A 23329-nucleotide genomic window follows, 5' to 3' on the forward strand; every position below is an offset into this window, starting at 1 on the left:
GAAATATGAATTCATTCAAGTTTAGCTTAAATTTTCCAAAAAAATGAAAGAAATTGGACAGATTGACTTTTGAATGAATTGATTAGTTATTTGGCAGAAGCTTTTTATCCAAAGATACTTTTAACTGAGCTAAGCAGATGAAGTATCAAGTTTCATATACGATAATGATGAATCAATAATAATAATAATAATAATAATAATAATAATATTGTAATTGCTTTCATTAGTAAACTTAGTTGTATTATTCTGGTCCTGCGAAGTCAACAGATTACTTTACAAAAGCAGCGTCACATTTACCGGATTTGTTTTTGTTTTTATTAATGTGAACTGACTTGCACTGTCTTCCTGTTGCCTCAGAGAAAGACCTGAACATGAACCGGACATAAGTGATTCAGTGATAATCAGCCCTCGGATCCGACTCACAACACACTCATGATAGTTCACGCTGAACATCCATGAACATCACCATTAACAAACCAACCAAGTAACTAACACTTGTATCGATTGGAACATGTTGTAATCGAATATTTTTTAAATTATTTTATACGTTTCATTTCATTTGGACTTCCAGAAAGTGTGAACCTTCCAATGCTGGAAAACTACAAACTGTAGTTGACTGTTACAAAGCTCTGACACTTGAGATTCCTTCCATAAATGTCACATAAACGCGTCCAAACAAAAAAAAAAAACCCCGCACACGTCAACGCTGATGTTGTTTTTCTTAAATTGGTTTATTTTTAGCCTTCAGCTGTTACTGTAAATAAAAAAATAAATAAAAACGCATTAGAACAATAACACATTAACCCTTTAATGCATGGTGTTGCCATATGGCAACAATGAATTTATCTTCAATTTTTTTGATAGGAAATAATACAAAACTACTATTTTTCCATATAACTGGAAATGGAACGCTTTAATTTTGACTTAACATTTAAAAAATCCCACGTGAGATGACCAGGATGTGCTGTTTGCACTTCCTTTTCTGCAATCACACTGTATGGCGAAGGTCATCATCTCTCAAAATGTAATTAATTTTTCAATATTTAGGCAAAACTACTTAAAGGAAAACATTTCAACACCATCTGAGAGAAGTTAACATTTACTTTGTCACTTAAACAAGTTTATATATTCTGAGTATTCTGTTCAATGGTAAAATGTAATTGTTGCCATATGACAACAACATGCAGTAAAGGAACTGTACAGCAGTATGTGCATTCATGAACTGAAACAGGCCTACAGAGTAAAAAAAGACACCAGGCTTCTCTAATAGTATATTTACATTTTTTTTTTCACATTGAAAGTAAGAAAAAAACGGTTGTAATTTCAGACATTTTGCAATTGCACCTTATTTTCTAAATTTTATATTTCAAGAGAAAGAATTAAAAACACACTTAACCCAAAACCATGTTTTTTTTTTTTGTAGTATGTATTTTGCATGAGTAAATCCATCCACATACTTTTTACAACTGAAATTTCCTTTCTAGAAGTCATCACTTTTATATGTTTACTAGGTGACAAAAAAATAAATTAATTAAAAAAATTAGTTATTTTTGACTATATGCTACTTTCCACCGTTTCACACTGTTGCCATACGGCAACAATTTACTCCCCTATGACTACTCCCCTAAAATATTTCTCTCAAAAAAAGTTAATATATGTTTATGACTTGAGCTAATTCATAAAAAAAGGTTGTTTTTTAATGTAAATGTAATAATTCATGCAGTAGAGAGTTATTATAAACCTAGTGTTTACGTTACAGCCGGAACCACTGTGGTTATATTCAATTAATCCACACCTTCTGACCAATCCGATTTGAGAATTTCACCATGCTGCAGTATAAGGTTTATTAATGTTGATGCTTTATAATTTGTTCATGCTAGCTAACACGATCAATAATATTAGTTACGGGAGCCTCAGTGTATTCATGTATAAATGCCCTAGTGGTCATTACATGTATCACAGAATATTGTTATCCACATATTTAATTCCCAGTTAAAAGCTGTGCACAATGTCTCACTTGCAAACAAGTCCTTGCTTCATGAAACAATAGAGATTGAATTGGTTAGTGAAACCGCTTTGGTATTGTAGAGGCATAGGAACATCCTAAACCGGAAAGCTGGGAAACACTACGACATTCCTGCCCATAGTACAGGAAGTGTGTTTTCTGACTGTGTGTGTGTGTGTGTGTGTGTGTGTGTGAGAGAGAGAGAGAGAGAGAGAGAGAGAGAGAGAATGTAAGCATGGTGTACGTCTGCCTCACAAATGACAGATGGAGAATATGGAAGCAATTTTGAAAACCTGGATGACATTAGCAACAGGTCCAGTGTTTTTAAATGCTCAGTGTGTGAAACCTGTGTGTGTGTGTGTGTGTGTGCGTGTGTAAGTGTGCTCGATCACAGATCAGTTTTGCTTTCCTGTGTTTCTGAACCTCTGAAATTAAAACACACTTCCTGGACACACTCCTCACAGAACACACTTCCTGTCTTTAGCACGTGGTAAGTAAACTAATTCGACTGACAGTACTTGTCCGTGATGTTAATTAGGGATCGGTGTGTCTTAAAGTGACAGTTTATGTTGGAATCTGTATATCTGTATACTGCTTCTGAACATTTCGTGAATAAACTAATTGAATACTTTGAATGGGCGAATAAGTTTAATAAAAGAAATACTAACTAGCTAGTTGACTTTTTTCCGTTTCAATTACCATCAGCAAGCATCGAATCGAATTATTTATCATTCATTTCTTACCATTTCACCTCTTACGCACCAGTCAGTTATGGACGCGTCAAGATCTCGTGAGTCTTAGTGATCTTCTGACATTAGCTACATAATTTAGTAATGTAAATCGCAGTTTGCCGTTTTTTTTTCACACCACAAGGGGGCGTCCTGTGACAGCATGGTGAATTAGTGGTTAGCACGTTCAGCTCGCAGGTCCAGGGTTGGGGGTTTGAATCCCGTCTCTGCCCTGTGTGCACAGAGTTTGCATGTTCCCCTGTGCTTCGGGGGTTTCCACCAGGTACTCTGGTTTCCTCCCCCACTCCAAAGATTTTGGACAAAGTGTTGTAGGCTCATTGGCATCTATAACTTGTCCATACTGTGCAGTTGTGCCCTGCAATGGGTTGGCACCTCGTCCAGGGTGTCCCCCGCCTTGTGCCCCGAGTTCCCTGGGATAGGCTTCCCATGATCCTGTGTAGGATAAGCGGTACAGAAAATGTCAGTTGTCTGTATTCAGAAGTTAGTATCCTGGAGCGTTACTGGCTTGGTGTAGATCTTGAGGATTGGGTAAAGCTCTACTTTGTTTGTGTGTGTGTGTGTGTGTGTGTGTGAGAGAGAGAGAGAGAGAGAGAGGGGGATATTGTTTCCTCAAGCCAGAATGCTCTGAATTCTCCCCTGAGATCTAGTTGCCATGGGAACAGCACGGCTCAAAAATTGGACTTTCTGACCGACTGGATCTAAGCTGTCAATCAAAATGTCACCGGTGACAACGGAGGTCTAATAAGAAACACATGTTCAGGACTCGCGAGGGCAAAGAGTATCTCGTTGTGAGTGTGTGTGTGTGTGTGTGTGTGTGGAAAGGATATAAGGGGTAAACATGAGTCATTAACAGTTTGCTTACTCTTACGGTTAATCACATTTTGTTTGATACCAAAATACTGGCATTAGAGCACACACACACACTGAAGTGTACACACATAAACACACACAGTATTAATTTGTCAGGTTCTTTGGTGCAACACTGTAGCTAAATAATGCTAACCGCAATGCTCAAAAGGTGGAACTATGACGCAGGTAGCTTTTGTGTGTGTCATTTGGAGAAAGCGAAGAAACAGGATCTGAATACGGTTCTGTTTGTCCTCACAAACTGCAGGTAAATAAAGTTCGGAACACACCCTACAAGACAAAAGGCCACAATCGACTCTTCTGCGATCACGACACATTTGTGACCGATTCTGACAATGTTCTCTTACATGTCCTGAGTCGAGCAAGGCACGCCATCCTTACTATTCCCCGCGATGGCGAAGCGCGTACGTTTGAACACTAACTGTGAAATTCATTAGGGTGAAGCCAACAATCAGAATAGGCCGTCGTGTGGGAACTCGGATAATCAGTATTCGACAACGATAACAAAGAACCAGAGCAGAACTCCGAGGACAGGGCTCGGATTTAGCAGGACCGATGAAGCACAGATTCCGATTCGGGGCTAAACACGGAACAGGTGCGCACATTAGGGAAACGAACGGATGAAAAGAAGAGGCTGGCGATTTACTGTAGCTGTGACTTTCATCTTCAGGGTGAGAACGTAATCATGGTCTTGCCAGCTTTGTAAATTAAATGAAGGTCGCGGGATTAAATAAAGTCTAATCCGCACATGCACACGTGTTTGTGTGGTGAAAACGTGTCGGAAAACTGCCATGCCTATCAACCTGGGCTGCAACCAAGTGTAAAAACTGTAAATAAACAAATAATTACATAAATAAATAATAATAATAATAAAAATTATACTAAATAAATAAATAAATAAATAAAAATTATTTACATTATTATTACTTTTATTTACTTCATTTTACATAATTATTACTATTATCATGGACACACACACACAAACAAACAAACAAACAAACAAACAGTTAAATGGCTTTCATCTGAAGTGGCACAGTTTACAATGATTTTAGGTCAATTGCTCTTATCACTATTCCCCCGACACAGATGTAAGTGAACTCTCTCTCTCTCTCTCTCTCTCTCTCTCGCTCTCTCTCTCTCCCCATGTCTCTCTTCTTCTGGTTATTTTCACCATCACTCTCTCCATGACTTCCTCTCTTTTCTCTCTCTCACCATTTCTCTGCTTCTCTCTCATCCTGTCCATGTCTCTAATCTCCCCCCCCCCACCCCCACCCCCACCCCCATCAAAGTCGCTTTATCGGCATGACAAATATGAACATTTGTATCGCTAAAGCTTGGGTACAGACAAATGATGAAATAGCTACCGAAATAAATAAATAAGTAGAAAGAGATGTGCATACAGTCAGCAGTACAGTCAAACAGAAACACTAGGAACAACGCACATAGAACCATCTGTCATCTTTTTTGGACTTATTTTGGTTTTAATGTAGTTCTGATTTTTAATTTATCCTTCTCTGCCGTTCTTTTGAAGATGATATTAATATTTCGAATGGCCTGATTGACTCCTTCCTCACTGTGGATGTATGTCGTGTCCAGAAAGGTGTCTAATAGAGTTTGAAGGTCTTGACTTTCTGGAAGTTGTCGCTGCTGTTTTGTAGGATTTATGGATGGTGTGTGTGTGTGTGTGTGTGTGTGTGTGTGTGTGTGTGTGTGTGTGTGTGTGGGGTTAGTTTCTGTCTTCTTAATGAACACAGTAATCTGGCTGTGATCAGGCAGAGGGGTTGGTGGTTTGACAGTGAATGCACTGAGAGAGGAAGGGTCTAAATCTGTTATCATGTAATCTACTGTACTATTCCCAAGAGGTGAGCAGAATGTGTGTGCTCCTACAGAGTCCCCTCGTGTCCTAGCGTTGACGAGGTACAGACCCAGACTTCGACAGAGCTGCAGCAGGCCTTTGCCATTTTTGTTTATTGTATTGTCGTAGTTGTTCCTGTGGATTAGAGAAGAATGGTTAATGAGAATCATGTTATTTTAATGAAGTGGTTCCCATGTGGGTTTATTGTGTCAGGTTGTGTTCCTGTTCTGGCGTTCAGGTCTCCGCGGACGAGGACATTTCCCTGGGCCTGGAAATGGCATGTCTCTATCTCTAACTCTGCAAACATGTCTTATTTATCTAACTCTCCACCTGTATCGCTCTTCTTCTGGGTATTTTCACCATGACTCTCTCATTCTCTCAATGTCTCTCTCGTCCTCTCTCATTCTCTCACTGTCTCTCTCGTCCTCTCTCATTCTCTCAATGTCTCTCTCCTCCTCTCTCATTCTCTCAATGTCTCTCTCCTCCTCTATCATTCTCTCAATGTCTCTCTCCTCCTCTCTCATTCTCTCAGTGTCTCTCTCCTCCTCTCTCATTCTCTCAATGTCTCTCTCCTCCTCTCTCATTCTCTCAATGTCTCTCTCCTCCTCTATCATTCTCTCAATGTCTCTCTCCTCCTCTCTCATTCTCTCAATGTCTCTCTCCTCCTCTCTCATTCTCTCAATGTCTCTCTCCTCCTCTCTCATTCTCTCAATGTCTCTCTCCTCCTCTCTCATTCTCTCAATGTCTCTCTCCTCCTCTATCATTCTCTCAATGTCTCTCTCCTCCTCTCTCATTCTCTCAGTGTCTCTCTCCTCCTCTCTCATTCTCTCAATGTCTCTCTCCTCCTCTCTCATTCTCTCAATGTCTCTCTCCTCCTCTATCATTCTCTCAATGTCTCTCTCCTCCTCTCTCATTCTCTCAATGTCTCTCTCCTCCTCTCTCATTCTCTCAATGTCTCTCTCCTCCTCTCTCATTCTCTCACTGTCTCTCTCCTCCTCTCTCATTCTCTCAATGTCTCTCTCCTCCTCTCTCATTCTCTCAATGTCTCTCTTCCTTCTCTATCATTCTCTCAATGTCTCTCTCCTCCTCTCTCATTCTCTCACTGTCTCTCTCCTCCTCTCTCATTCTCTCAATGTCTCTCTCCTCCTCTCTCATTCTCTCACTGTCTCTCTCCTCCTCTATCATTCTCTCAATGTCTCTCTCCTCCTCTCTCATTCTCTCAATGTCTCTCTCCTCCTCTCTCATTCTCTCAATGTCTCTCTCCTCCTCTCTCATTCTCTCAATGTCTCTCTCCTCCTCTCTCATTCTCTCACTGTCTCTCTCCTCCTCTATCATTCTCTCAATGTCTCTCTCCTCCTCTCTCATTCTCTCAATGTCTCTCTCCTCCTCTCTCATTCTCTCAATGTCTCTCTCCTCCTCTCTCATTCTCTCAATGTCTCTCTCCTCCTCTCTCATTCTCTCAATGTCTCTCTTCCTTCTCTATCATTCTCTCAATGTCTCTCTCCTCCTCTCTCATTCTCTCAATGTCTCTCTTCCTTCTCTATCATTCTCTCAATGTCTCTCTCCTCCTCTCTCATTCTCTCAATGTCTCTCTTCCTTCTCTATCATTCTCTCAATGTCTCTCTCCTCCTCTCTCATTCTCTCAATGTCTCTCTCCTCCTCTCTCATTCTCTCAATGTCTCTCTTCCTTCTCTCCTTCTATTCTCTCCATGTCTCTCTCTTCTCTCTCACCATTTCTCTGCTTCTCTCTCATCCTGTCCATGTCTCTCAGTCTAGCTCAGTCTCTCTCTCCCTTTCTCATACACTCGGTCCCTCTATCCTAGTCTGTTTCTCTCTCTCATTCTGTCCATGTCTCTAATTCCCTCTCTCTCTCTCTCTCTCTCTCTCTCTCTCTCTCTCTCTCTCTCTAATAACCTGCGATATGAAGAGATCTAAAGCTGCGTGTACATTGTTGTGGAACATTAGGAGGGTTGTGTTAGTTCAGTAAAGTGTGGTGAAGGCTGTGCTTTAAGTCTCACATTCCACACAGAAAAAGAAGACATGCTCGGATCTGCCTCTCGTACCACTGTATAGTTTGTTTGGGCTTGCTTACGTGACGCAACATGGCCTGAATAGTCCGTATTTGTCGTTCGGATGTTCTCCTCCATTTCAAATCCATCGCTGCTTTTTTGCAGGTCGCTATCCTGTAGGTATTTGTAAATGTTTATCACACGCTAACATTCGCTCTGTTTTGATCTTTCCCTGTTTCAGATTCTCCTCCTGAGAGAGCAGGACGGAGGCGGAGCATGCCCGGCTCCGCCCCTGATAAAACCCCGGCCACCATGGAACCCACAGCCGCTGCCACGCCCTTTAGAGTTACAGTAAGTCATCACGTGCGGTATTAGAACTGACGAAGACGTCTCTGTTGTATCCGAAGGCTGGTCATTTACAGAGAAAGCATTTCATACACATAAACTTTATAAAAAATAAAAAGATATAAAGTCGCCAGTCTGAATCGAAGGTTTAAATAAAAACTTTTATACAAAAGAGTATAAATAAATCAACATGCAAAACATTTTTACAAAACGTTTGAGTTATTAATTCATTTATTTGTTTTAAAAACTTGTATCTGAAACATGTACTGTACACACGTTAAGTGAAGTTGTGTGTGTGTGTGTGTGTGTGTGTGTGTGTGTGAGAGAGAGAGAGAGAGAGAGAGAGAGACAACCTACTGCAACTTTTTTCTAATTTCCCATTTACCCTTCAAAGATTTTTTTTTTTTATTTGCAGAAAACTAATCTCCTCTTTCAAGTTTTACTTGTAAGTTGTGGTTTTGCTGTTTTAATTCAAACGCGTCTCCGCCCTTGTAAACGTGAACATTTCCTCAGTTGTCCAGACCGACTAATAAACAGCCTGTTTCTAGTTTATAGATACAGCTGCGTAACTGATAACACGTGAGTCCTACTTTAAATGTTTAACATCCTGGTATTTAAACAGTTTAACAGACGTGTTTTTTTTCCCCCCTGAAATGTATAAACATGCCGAGATTAAAGTGAACAGATGTCTGAAGTTGGACTGGATGAGTAAAACTTTAATCAGAAGTTTAGGCGCTATGGTTCTTGGATATTTCGGAATTAACTCTTGAATTCTCCAATCTGATTGGTCAGAGGGTGTTGATTCATTTTCGATAACAGTACAGCTCTGATGAAAGTTAACGCTTTCATTGGCGTTTCTATAGGAAACAACTCATTCACAGATCTAACAGTGCGTTCAAGCCATGTCGGAAAGATCGTATTTACGAGTTGAACGCACACGAACGCCACCACCAAGTCGTAATTACGTAATTCAAGAAGTTTTCGAGTTGGGGGCGGGTCAGTAAGAAAACATGGCGGAAACAATGGATGATGCAACATCTGTAGTTGACGGTAAATTTGTTGAAATTGAATGTTTCCTCGTCTCAGAATCTGTTTTCAGTTATTATGTGTTTGGTTTATGTAGCAATTTATTATCAGGCTTTTTTACTTATAATAAAACAAGCTGATTGCCTGCACAAAATACGACAGCATCGTCCAATTATGATATAACATGTAACAATAAAGTTTTCAGTGGCTTCAAAAATTGGTTTAAAACATTTTTTTTAAATTTTTAATAAAAGCAAAACACACCTGATGCTCATTTTTTGTTCTTCGTTTTCTAGTAGAGTTTTTTTTGTAGTTAATTAAGAGAAGGTTCACCGCCATCTCGCTCTGACCAAAGTGACTTAAACGCACCTGATGTTGTAATTACGACTTCCCAACTCGTTAATGCAAACTTCCCAGGAGGAAGTAACACTAATAATAACTGCTGGGGGGAAAAACCGAACAACACGCTGTTATAGAGTGTGAAGAAAAGCATATCATTGTTGATTGTTGAAGTTTACTGTGAGGAGATGTTTATTTAACAGTTATGGGATGGAGTCTCCAGTGTTAGTGCTTTGTAACTCTCGGTAAGTTTTCCAGCTTTGGGAAAGTCTTCAGAGGTTTAGAGAACATGGATCTGCATCCCTTTTTGAATTATTAGCTTCAAGAGGAAGACAAAAAAAAAGACAGGCTAGCAAGGAAGTAATTTTTGTTGTTGTTGTTGTTGTTTTTTTTTGGATGTTCCACTATATTAAATGTAACCGATTAAAAAGTTTGACTTGTTATAACCATCTAAACCATTGGTCACCAACCCTCTTCCTTAAGCTCTACCTTCCTACAGGTTTCATCGCCAACCAAAAGCTAACACGTGTTTATGTGTATGAAAAATGGAATCACAGTGCTGATACTTGTCCTTTGCACTATGACAACACTATAAGACCTTACCTCTACTTACTCCTCCGCATCTCATACCTCACAATTGTTTTGAAATTCATAATGACCGGTTGATACACTGGATGATATTTGTTGCACTAAAAGTCTCAGTGTAACAATGAAACAATTGACAAAGACATTGATATGGAATTAGCAGACATGCGTTAAAAAGAGGTGTCATTTATTAGAATAGCAAATAGTTTAATCATCACATTATTCTGAAAACACACACACACACCGAAAAATGATCACAACACACTGGGCAGTCGTATCAACTGAGAAAACAGTCATGCTGTTTCTCACACCAGGACCAGCAGGAAAAATGAATCCAGATCTATAAATGTAATTACATCTATCTCTAGCTATAATAAGCTTCCTCTATATTTGATTTAGTAGTTGCAGTCGAAAAAAAAAAACAAAAAAAAAACCCATCAGAATCATGTTTAGGATCGAGTACTTTTTTTAATTGCTTAAAGATATTGTTCTGACACTAATGCTAAACTGAGACTAAATTAAGATTGATGACGGTAAGTGGATCCGGAGGCTAGGCCAGGAGCACCCTGGATAGATATTACAACGTTGCGATGTGCAGGAGGAGCGAGGTTACTTTAACTACTGTATCTTCTCTGGTTTTTTTTAATTGTTCCTTGATTAATGTCTGTATTTAAGCTTAGGGATTCAAGAGTTGAGATCAGTGGTCACCAACCCCGTTCCTGGAAATTAACCTTCCTGTAGACTTTAGCTCCAACCATAATCGAGCCCACCTGCCCATCTAATCACTGCCTTAAGAAGTTCCTGATCACCTACTGTAAAACAAGGCGTTTTCTAAATGGCGATTCAGATGAATGTATATTAAGTGAACTAAAACTGACATAGATTGCATGACAAGATGTGCATTTGGGCCTTGAAAGCGATTATTTTCTTATACCAGAACGTTAAGGAGTGTCTCAAAGTTAAGTCATGTTATACCACAGCAATTCACATTAATATCGTTTATGGCAATTATTTCTGGGATAATATTTTGTCCAAAAAAAAAAAATTAGCTATAGTGACAGGCCTGTTAGAGCTTTACTTCAGACTGAGACTGGAGACTCCTTTCAAAAAATCTCCTCACAGGAAATTCAACATATCTATGTATTAGAATGAATGCATTAACATTAACCTGCAACCTATAGTCCAAGCTGTTGTTACAGAAATAGATCCATCTGAAAGATAGATAGATAGATAGATAGATAGATAGATAGATTTAGATTTTTATAGCGCTTTTCTAGACACTCAAAGCGCTTTTACAATGTACGCGGGGAACTCTCCTTAACCACCACCAGTGTGTAGCGTCCTCCTGGATGATGTGACATCAGCCATAGTGCGCCAGAACGCCCACCACACACCAGCTATTGGTGGAGATGAGAGTGATGTAGCCAATTCAGAGATGGGGATTATCAGGGGGTCTTGATGGTTAAGGGCCAATGGGGAAATTTCGCCAGTACACCGAGGTTATACCCATAGTCTTTACGATAAGTGTCCTGGGATTTTTAATGACCACAGAGAGTCAGGACCTCGGTTTAACGTCTCATCCGAAAGACAGTGCTGTTTTTACAGTGTAGTGTCCCCAGCACTCTACTGGAGCATTAGGACCCACACAGACCACAGGGCGAGCGCCCCCTGCTGGCCTCATTAATACCACTTCCAGCAGCAACCTTAGCTTTCCCTAGGAGGTCTCTCATCCAGGTGCTAGCCAGGCTCAATCCTGCTTAGCTTCAGTGGGAAAGGATTGATAGACAGAAGAGCAAGATTCCTAAATAGCATAATAACTCATTTATGAATGCAGTGACAATCACAGACATTAATACACTAAATGAGCATATATCACCATAATAGCATGCCATAATAGATTTAATAAAGCATGTAATAACCAGCCCTTTTAAATTAATGATACAGACTAAATCAGTATCTAAACTAGTAAGGAAATGTTGTTTAAGCACCAATGATTGTTTCAAACAAACTTTTTTTTTTTTTTTTAATGTGAAGATGAGATGCAATGATCTTTTTAATCCAGTCACTATAGGTTGCTCTGTAAAGGTCATTTTGTCGCACATGTCTGCGCACAGACATGATTATACATGGAAGTGCAGAAAAGCTAATTAGGTTCCAGCCTTCAAAAGCCTGATGCTTGTGGCCAAAAAAAAGTGTGCAAAAGGTATCAAATGCTCTGTGGCCTGTGGGTGGAGTGTCTGAAATTGAGACTAATATCTGATTAGTGTCCTTTTACTCCATCAGGATCAGACAATTACTGTATGATATTTGACTTAGCTATCTTGAAGTGAAATCGAGTGGTCTGATTTAATTATCTTCAGATGATGCATAATGGATTATATTAGGACTTGGATTTTAGCCACACTCAAGTGTCGTACATCATACCACTATCAGAATATTCTGTGACCCCCACTTATAGCTGGATTTATAATAGAAGCCTGCTAATGTGGTGCTTTCTTTAATATTAAATTACTTATGCGCTATTTTGTTTTAAACTTTAATAAGAAAAAGTCTACTCGAAATTCCTAACTATATTCATGAACAGAATGCATTCATATTTTTTAAAAAATACCAAACAACAAGAACAACAACCTGGGATCACAGATGTGAGTTATGCATAAATCAAGCATTTTGCCTGCTGAACAGATTGAGCCAGGAGATGCAGTCAGAAACTCACAGATGGATAGATTACACTGGACCCTGGGGCCCGAAACAAGCTCCAGGTTCCCACAAGCCACGAGTACAGGAAGGCGTGGGAGTCTACGAACGCATAAACTGCGATCCGGAGACCTCTAGAACTTCTCGTGCTGCTACAGAATGGGACAAAAATGACAAACTTTCAAGTAGACAAAGAAAAGAAAAAAAAGTTATCCATGGCCTGTTTTTTCCCCCCACTGGATTGTTATTGTTTGGGAAAAGATTTGCAGTACTGTTAAACTGGTAAATAAACATAATCAAGACATTTTGTAACGTGAAAATACTTCTAGAAAAAGAATTCACTGCAATGTTTACGAGAAGTAAAAATGAAACTTTTCCAAGACGGCAAAATTGGCCATGCTGTCATTCACAACAACACCAGCCAATCATGTGCATCTGTTTGCTCGTGTATGCGGAAGATGGTAGATAGTCATATGATAGGCAATGGAATAGGGTGGGAATTGAAAAATAACCAAATTGGTAAAAAAAAAAAACGGGTTTAAAATCCCACTCCATGCCCCCAAATTGCATCCAGTCTCTTATAGTGTTGTGCAGTTTTTTTTGATAAGAAACGCCTCAGACAGGGTCATTTCTAGCTATAAACTGTATTAACAGTCACTTAATGCAGGATTTGTATATCGAGGTGGTGCAGGGGGTTCGGAAAAGTTTAGACCATAGCTGAAGGTTCTTTCCGAGCGGCACTTTTAAACATGCCCATTGTGGTATTGTCAGGATACACATTAAGATCCGATATAATCACGATGTCATGTATTCATTTGTAAATGAAATGTTGTGTGTCGCATTTCAAACAAACTGAAGATACCAAAACACTGGGAAAGTATTTGCGTAACCATGACGAAGAGCAGAATTTCCGTTTAGTAACTAAATCTCATTGCCTAGGATCCCATCTGATCATTTGTTCTTACTGAATAGAAAAGAGAACAAGACACTCAGCCCCATAAGAAGTTTGTTGGTGCTACATGATGTGTTGAAAGTTCAGTACTGATTGAGTAGTACAATATGGCCAAATATTTCCAATACTTTCACGTATTTGTTTAAATAGGCTACACCATTTTGAGATCCAGTTATGCCTGTAGACAACTCAAATCGTGCAGTGAGGAGTTTATATGGGTTCCTTGTAAAGTTTAAACAGCAAGGATCGCCATCGCTAACTAGCTGTTTTTTCAGAAGTACAACACAATTTCTGTAGCCTTTCTGTAGCATTCATTTTAAATGATAACTTGATAACATGTTGGTGTTCAAATGAAATTTTTTTTTCACCATAATCTAAAAAGAATGATGAAGCCATGCCTGTTATTTATAATACAGCAATACTGACGTATGGCAAGGTCTGAGGAAGATATTTATGTTGAGGATTCGAATATAGTAACCATAGCAGTGCATACATCTCTCTTAGCTTCCGAGTTTGTCCTCCATCTCCTAATTTGCATCCCTGCACTGTGCCTTCACAATGTAATTAGTGCACTGAAACCCTGAGTGATTAGTCTGTGATTAGGGGTGTGTGAGAGGAGGGAATTGTGTACGTGTGCGTGTGTGTGTGTGAGTGTGTGTGTGTGTGTGTGTACGTACGTGCGTATGTGTTCATTTGGCTAGAGAAATCAAATATGCAGATGCTGTAATTGTGAATAGAGCAGCCTAATAAATGGCTGTTTACAATTACATTCATATCAGAACTTGTAGGGGTGGGCATGTTTTAGCGCTTTGTGCGGAGCAAATGTCTACACAACGGTAGGAGTACATGAGCATTTGGAGACTGTGAGGACATACCAAACAACTAAACAAGCAAACATTTACTTTTAATTACTGAGGCTGAGGTAAGGGGTAACAGTTTACTTAATGGTGGCATTCATTAAGCTACATGATGGGTACATAACCGCTTTATGTAAACCTGCATACAGGTTTAAACCTTTAAAAATTAAAGGTTTATTTTAAAAGGCATTCATAAAGTTACATTACATCATGACATCTATATAACCCCTGTATGACAACTGACAAATACCTAGAAACAATTGTTTATTTAAAGGATTCGTAAGGCTACATTACATCTACACTACATGACATACTGACATCTGACAACTGACATAAACCTACAGGCATTATAAATGTGTATTTAAGAGTATTCATGAAGCTACATTACAGCTACATAACCCATTCCTTTCAAATGACATAAACCTAACAGGCATTTTAAATGTGTATTTAAGAGTATTCATGAAGCTACATTACAGCTACATAACCCATTCCTTTCATATGACATAAACCTAGCAGGCATTTTAAATGTGTATTTAAGAGTATTCATGAAGCTACATTACAGCTACATAACCCATTCCTTTCAAATGACATAAACCTAACAGGCATTTTAAATGTGTATTTAAGAGTATTCATAAAGCTACATTACAGCTACATAACCCATTCCTTTCAAATGACATAAACCTAACAGGCATTTTAAATGTGTATTTAAGAGTATTCATAAAGCTACATTACAGCTACATAACCCATTCCTTTCAAATGACATAAACCTAACAGGCATTTTGAAAGATTTATTTAAAGGTATTCATAAAGATAGATTACATCTACATAAAATCTACATAACTCCTTCATAACAACTGACATAAATCTATAGGTATTTCCAAAGAATTATTGTAACAGGCATTAACTGTCATAAGATCTGTTTGTTAAGTTTATGTCAAGCTGACACCTATTGGAATAAGCTCTTCTAAATTTTAAGGAAGGTTTATGACAGTTAGGAAAGTTATAAAGGGCTTATGTCGAGGTGCTATGTACAGTATTGCTAAAAACAATACTTGTCTTAGGTGTTACTACAGCCTTTATGACAACTGACATATTAGAATAAGCCTTTCTAAATGTTTATGTAGGTTTATGACAGTTGTAATGAAGGACTGGTAATGAACAGCATTAAGTGAAGTGTTACCAAAGCCATAGTGCTATGTGTTGCTATGGACAACAGCCTTAAGTGTTACCAAAGTCTGTATGACAGTTGATGTCTGTCGGAAACCGCCTTTATAAATGCTTATGTAGGTTTATGACACCTGACTTAAAGGGCATATATAGTTGTATCAGCACAAACACTAGATTTACGTTAATTGTTACCAAAGTCTTTATGACAGTGAACACCTGTTAGAATAAATCTTTACAAATGCTTATGTAGGTTTATGACAGTTGTCATGAAGGACCTATGTAGATGCTATGTATCACCATGACCACCACCTTTAAGTAAAGAGTTTTCACAGTCTTTACGACAGTTGACACCTGTTAGAATAAATCTTTACAAATGCTTATATCAAGTTATGACAGTTGTCATAATGTGCTTAAAGTATACAGTTGCTATTGATCACTATGGACACTGGTTTTACTGGTTTTACATCTGTTAGAATAAGCCTTTATAAACATTTAAGTAGGTTTATGACAGATGCCATAAGGAGCTTATGTATGTGCTATGCATTGCTATGGAAAATAGACTTAAGTACAGTGTTACAAAAGTCCTAATGACAATTGATGCCTGTTAGAATAAGGCTTTATAAATGCTTATGTAGGTTTATAACAGTTGTCATAAAGGGCTTATACAGGTAACACTACCATTACACCCACCACTCAGGTTAAATGATGTAGGCATAGTGTTATTTAGTAAAGCCAACATCTCTGAGTGTGTGTGTGTGTGAGTACACACTGTATGTCTCTATAAGCTGTCACTCTCTTTTGCTCTCCTCTTTTACTTCACTGTGCTGCACTTCTGCCCCATCAGTCTCAAAGTAAGACGCATACTTTTCACTTCATCTGCCCTTGCCTCCTTGTCTTTCTATCGCTCTTTCACTCTCTCTTCTCTCATTCTTTTTCAAATTTCTCGGTCACAGCCCAGTGTCTCCATGGTAACTAGAAGAGTTGAGCGGCTGAACACACACACACACACACACACACACACACACACACACACACTGAATATAAATAAAAAGAAATGAAAGATGACATGGAATTAGAAGTGGTAATTATATTGAATGACCTTAAATCATGTTAGAAAGGTTCTTTATGTTCTGTATAAAATCTCCACCTCCTTGTTCTCTCTTCTGGTGTGCAGTTGGAGACCATAAACTCTCTACTTCTCTCTTTACCAAAACAGCACAGGACAAACGTATGGAGATTCATGTAAACTCCTTAAACATGGTGTTATTTTCTATTTCTCTTGCCATTTGGTCATTTTCTAGTGGTCTTCTTCACTGATCTTCTACTCTATGCAAATGACTGTGGAGCAAATCATAGCAGCGTATTTGCCAGTGCAGGACATTGTTTATTCCCTGTGCAGATATTTTTACCTATATTTAATTCAAGCAAACAATTCCAAGCTAAACTCCTGGTTAGTATTTCAGAACCACTGAGGCATCACAGTCCCACAGAATGCTGACGTTTCCAGGACATTTGACAGGACGGTCTTAACTCGTGCCCCCTAAGAATCACTTACAATCACTCACTTCTGATCTTTAACAATAACATCCATAGTAGAATCCTTACTGACCCCTTACTGACATTAACACTGATGACCAGACCAGTCTAAAGTGATTGATGAATGAATGAATGAATGAATACTGACTGTAGTCCATCTGTCACTAGGCCAGTACAGGAGTATTGCTGACACAGCCAACCTGACCAGTATAACATGATAAGCAAGTGAATGAATGAATGAATGAATGAATGGGTGGATGGAGGAATGAATGAATAAATGAACGAATGCACGAATGAATGAATAAGTACTTACTTTAGTCCATCTACCACCAGGCCACTACAGGAGCATTGCTAACAGTGACAACCTGACCAGTCTAACGTGATGAATGAATGAATGAATGAATAAACAAGTATTTACTGTAGTCCATCTACCACCAGGCCACTACAGGAGCATTGCTAACAGCGACATCCTGACCAGTCTAACGTGATGAATGAATGAATGAATGAATGAATAAACAAGTATTTACTGTAGTCCATCTACCACCAAGCCACTACAGGAGCATTGCTAACAGTGACATCCTGACCAGTCTAAAGTGATGAATGAATGAATGAATGAATGAATAAACAAGTATTTACTGTAGTCCATCTACCACCAGGCCACTACAGGAGCATTGCTGACACAGACAACCTGACCAGTATAACATAATAAGCAAGTGAATGGATGGATGAATGGATGAATGAATGAATGATTACCGACTGTAGTCCATCTACCACCAGGAAACCACAGAACCATTGCTGACCCAAACACCCTGACCAGTGTAAACTAATTATGGATGGATGGATGGATTGGTGGATGGGTAGATGAATGAATAAATAAATGAAGTAACTGTTACAGACTGTCGTCTGTCTGTCGCCTGGACACGACAGGAGCATTGCTCACATGAACACCCTGACCAGTGTGAAGTGATGAATGAGTGAATACTTGGATAAATGAATGAACGAACTGTCATAGTCACCTGGCCACCATATGAGCATTGCTTACACCAACACCTTGACTCATTTAAAGTGATAAACAAAGGAATGAATGAATGAAAGACCAGCTACTGACTGCCACTGTCACTAGGCCACCATAGGAGCATTGCTAACACCAACACCCTGACCCATATAAAGTGATGAATGAATGAATGAATGAATGACCAGTTACTGACTGCTGTTTTCACCAGCCCACCATATAAGCATTTCTGACACCAACTCCCTGACTCATATAAAATTATGAATGAATGAACAACCAGTTAACGACTGTTACTGTCACCAGACCACTATAGGAGCATTGCTGGTGCTAAAACCCTGACCAGTATAAATTGATGAATGAATGAATGAATTAGTGTAGCTGTCACCAAGCCACCAGAGGAGCACTGCTGATCCTGACTTTACACTCTCCCAGGACTTCTAATATTTCTAGGACATGTGATCCATGTTCTTCCAGGTTTCTTCCACAACCAGAAAATGTCTTCTCTTCAGAAAACTTCTCTGTCCAGGTCACTCCCAAGTGCAAAAATAAATAAATAAATAGATCAGTGGCCAACGTGTTGAAAAATTGTAGATGAAACCAGTACTGATCGTACACTGTAAGACACTGAACTATCATAACATGGTACAGGGTGTGTGAGAATTAATCATTTTCTCTATGTCACTTATTCTCATTAGGGTTTCCTGAGTCGCAGGTTAAAGGGGTCCATAAAGAGGACTAAGAGTCAACCCAAGCTGGACAGGAACAGCAGTTTCAAACACATCCTGCCTGGCTTCAGACCTGCAGACAATGACAGGTAAGAAGGTTACAAGTACATTCTGCTTGTTCTAGTGTGAATATAATGTTTAAAATCCAGGATTAAGCTACTTAGGGCTTACAGCTTGCTCACGTTCTGACGTTTCCTCGTTCCGTTCGTGAAGCGATTCACCCAGTTCACTTCAGAGTCATTCAGAAAGAAGAAATCCTTTGCAAATTGCCCATCATTACAAGTGAACTCTTAAATTTGGGGTTTTGAGTTTTTCCATTCCACTCACTAACACTTAAGCTAGCACTATTATGAGATATTCTCTTTTGAGCCTTTTAAAAATACTTTTTGCCTTAACACTTAAATGCTCAAAGAGTGATTATCCCGAATAGCCTTAGTACACTCTTATATGCAGACTCCTACACCTACACTCCATTTTTGGTAATTAAACTGATTTGCAAAATTCCAGTGTCAGATAAGGTGGCGCTCAGTAGTTGCTGAGTTACCGTCCATCTTTTCTATTCTCAGCAACACATTTCCGATGATGCACTTATTCCTACATTATTATGGCCGTGCTTATAATTCTAATAACTCTCTTCTATGCACACTTTTTTTAAAAAAAGTCTGGTACTTTTTGTAGACATTCAATCCCTTTTAGAATGCTTGAAAAGTGCACAATACTGAAGTGATTCTTCAACTCATATGAAATCTGCTTTATTGCAAACAGGTAATTGATCAGAACAGAAGTGCAGTACACCATATCTACAGAAATAAAACACTACACGGCATGCTGTTATAGGAAAATAATCAGCGGTGCTTGAAGGTTTGTGAACCTTTAAGAATTTTCTAGATATCTGACCTAAAACATCATATTTTCACACAAGTCCTAAACCTATACAAAGAGAATCCATTTAAACAAATGAGACAAAAATATGATATTTATATGAGTCATTTATTTATTGATGAAAATGATCCAATTTGACAAATCTGTGAATGGCAAAAGTATGTGAATTTTTGTTCTGTAACTGTATCTGGTGTGAGCCCCTTGTGCAGCGATAACTGCAACTAAATGTTTGGGGTAACTGTTGATCAGTCCTGCACATCGGCTCGGAGGAAATTTAGCTTGTTCCTCAGTATAGAACGGTTTCTACTCTGGGATGTTGGTGGGTTTCCTCATATGAACTGCTTGTTTCAGGTTCTTCCACAACATTTCTATTGGATTAAGGTCAGGACTTTGACTTGGCCATTCCAAAACATTAATTTTATTCTTCTTTAACCATTCTTTGGTAGAACGACTTGTGTGATTAGGGTCGTTGTCTTGCTGCATGACCCACTTTCTCTTGAGATTCAGTTCATGGACAGATGTCCTGATATTTTCCTTTAGAATTGGCTGGTATCATTCAGAATTCATTGTTCCATCAATTATAGTAAATCATCCTAGCCCAGGTGCGGCAAAACAGGCCCAAACCATGATACTACCACCAGCATGTTTCACAGATGAGATAAAGTTCTTATACTAGAACGCAGTGCTTTCCTTTCTCCAAACAAAACGCTTCCCATTTAACCAAAAATTCTATTTTGGTCTCATCTATCCACAAAACATTTTCCATTTGCCTTCTTGCTTGTCCATGTGATCTTAAGCCAACTGCAGAAGGGCAGCAATGTTCTTTTTGTAGAGCAGTGGTTTTCTCCTTGCAACCCTGCCATGCACACCATAGTTGTTCAGGGTTCTCCTGATGGTGGACTCATAAACATTAGCATTAGCCAATGTGAGAGAGGCCTTTAGTTGCTTAGAAGTTCCTTTGTGACCTCATGGACTATTACACGTCTTGCTCTTGGAGTGATCATTGTTAGTCGATCACTCCTGGGGAGGGGAACAACGGTCTTGAATTTCCTGCATTTGTACACAATCTGTCTGTCTGTGGATTGCTGGAGTCCAAACTCTTTAGAGATGGTTTTGTAACCTTTTCCAGCCTGATGAGCGTCAACGATTCCTTTTTCTGAGGTCCTCCATGATACACTTCCACAAACGTATTGTGAAGATCAGAGTTTGATAGATCCCTGTTCTTGAAATAAAACAGGATTGTAATCCCATTGAGTGAAAACACCTGACTCTAATTTCACCTTCAAATTAACTGCTAATCCTAGAGGTTCACATTCTTTTGCCTCTCACAGAAATGTAATTTTGGATCATTTTCCTCAATAAGTAAATGACCGAATATAATATTTTTGTCTCATTTGTTTAATTGGATTTTCTTTGTCTACTTTTAGGATTTCTGTGAAAATCTAACAATGTTTAGGTCATATTTATGCAGATGTAGAAAAAAATTTTAAAGGGTTCACAAACTTTCAAGCACGACTGTATGTTTCCCTCCACGTATTTTCACGCAAATTGTTGTCACATTAAATAAAATCAATTATAGTAACTGAATTTTATTATATAAGACATAATTATAGATAATTTGCAAAGAAGTTCAGTCAAGGTCATAATAAACAGTTTATAAATACAGGCTATGGACAGCGTTAACAGAATGCAACAATTTTTTAAATGCTGTCCCAGCATTTAATCTGCATTCATAACTAATTGTACACCATTGCACATGCATGTGCATCTGGTGTTTGTGTAGGTGAAACCGGTTGCCGTTCACTGAAGCGAACGTTTCTGTTTATGGCAGCTGTTACTGATGTATAAGGGAGTGCTTAAAGATTTATGTATGCACATGAGTAGAAATGTGGCAAGTGAGTGTGTGTCTGCGTTTCACAGCAAGCTGCTTATCAAGGTCGCTGCCGACATGCTGTGAAAAACCGACAGAGCTTTACACTCCAGTCTGTCATTTCTCCATCTCTATACCCTACCCTCTTTCCTTCATTCTCAGGTTTTAGAAACAATGATTTCTATAGTCATTTCTATCGCATAAACTCTTCTCTTGAAAACATCTGATACAAAATATAGCCTGGGGTAGAAAACATTATATATTTAAGTGAATTCATTAAATTGAACAAAGAACTCTAAACTTGAGAAATCCATAGAACCCGTAACGGTTATTTTATTGTACGTGATTATTCGCCGTGGTCTCAGTAACCAACTCTGTGGTTCACAGAATGCCTAAATGTATCTCTAATTAAATTATAGTGTGTGCAATAAAGTTAACTTGTGTGCAATAATTAGCTATCTTGCTACTGAATGGGCTACAATTGTGCAAATAGGCATTCTGTTTACTGACTCTTTCCTGTGATGAAATGTCTATGGACCTTGGCACAAATGTTTTACTTTACATAAGGAATAAAACCTGACATGGTGTGACGTAATAGGGAAAAAAATCGAAATCAGCCAAGAGAACGCCAACAACCGTTACCACCCTGAAGTTGATAATTTACTGATTAGTGTGAATTCCTCTTAAACCACAGCTATTTGCCAACACTAACAACTTCTTACATTTATTCATTAAGCAGACGCTTTCATCCAAAGCGACTTACAAATGAGGAAATACAAGCAAAGGAGATACAAACTTCTTATTTATTAAAGGATGACACTTCATATTTTTTAGCACTTACATTATTACAGCTACTGTATAAACGGTCATTCCCTCAAGGACTTTCCCCCACCCTGTCTTGAAGTTAATAAGAACAAAATAAAAATGCCAAAAAAAAAGAAAAAGAAAAAATAACTCGTGACTGACTGAGAAACCAGAAAGTGCAAAGTGACTGTTACAAAGCGCTGACACTGGAGACTCCTTCCATCCATCCATTTTCTATATCACTTATCCTACTGAGTCGCGGGAACCTGGAGCCTATCCCAGGGAGCATGGGGCACAAGGCGGGGTGCCAATCCATCGCAGGGCGCAATCACATACACACTCACACACCCATTCATACACTACGGACACTTTGGACACTTTGGACACGCCAATCAGCCTACCATGCATGTCTTTGGACTGGGGGAGGAAACCGGAGTACCCGGAGGAAACCCCCGCAACACGGGGAGAACATGCAAACTCCGCACACACAGGGCCACAGTGGGAATCGAACCCCCAACCCTTGCGGTGTGAAGCGAACGTGCTAAGCCACCGTGCGCCCTGAGCCCCCTTCCATTACATCCGTAAATGTCTCCTTACAGAAAGCTTCATCATATCGACTTTTCGACTTTTTTTTTGTTAAGTAAACAACATTCTTTTATTTTAATCATATTATAATTGATTATTAAATGTAGATGGTGCAAGTCCATGTGAATAAATTGTTCCCATAGAAACGATAATGAACTATAAACCTGTGCTTTGAATTACTGCCAGAGCTTCAGTTATTGAAAATGAATCAACACCTCCTGACCAATCAGAATCGTGGTCGAGTGACAACATATCCACATGTCAACAATAATGCTAAGCTTCTTCCACATTTTATTTTTTTTCAAAATACTACAGTGTGCTAAACATATGCATACACACTGCAACTGCTGCATGAACACCCAGAAGACACCGGTATATGGAAATATATAGTACATGCTCAGACTCTTGCCAGGAGCAGAAGAAATGAAGAAAAGGTAAAGTGGTAGAGAGTGTGAAAGAGAG

At 38.9% G+C, this 23329-nt stretch overlaps 1 protein-coding gene across 4 annotated transcripts in view; it reads left to right on the forward strand.

The window, feature by feature from the left end:
* The window catches only part of dab2ipb (DAB2 interacting protein b), a 156332-nt gene that overhangs the window by 59197 nt on the left and 73806 nt on the right, over positions 1–23329 (forward strand). For all 4 annotated transcript variants that reach the window (XM_053618187.1, XM_053618190.1, XM_053618186.1 and 1 more), the window contains exons 2-3: positions 7727–7836; positions 18697–18815. In XM_053618187.1, coding sequence (XP_053474162.1) covers positions 7727–7836; positions 18697–18815 — 229 coding nt within the window. The remainder of the gene's footprint in view (positions 1–7726; positions 7837–18696; positions 18816–23329) is intronic.

This window comes from Ictalurus furcatus, chromosome 28, assembly GCF_023375685.1.
Source record: "Ictalurus furcatus strain D&B chromosome 28, Billie_1.0, whole genome shotgun sequence".
Lineage (NCBI taxonomy): Eukaryota > Metazoa > Chordata > Actinopteri > Siluriformes > Ictaluridae > Ictalurus > Ictalurus furcatus.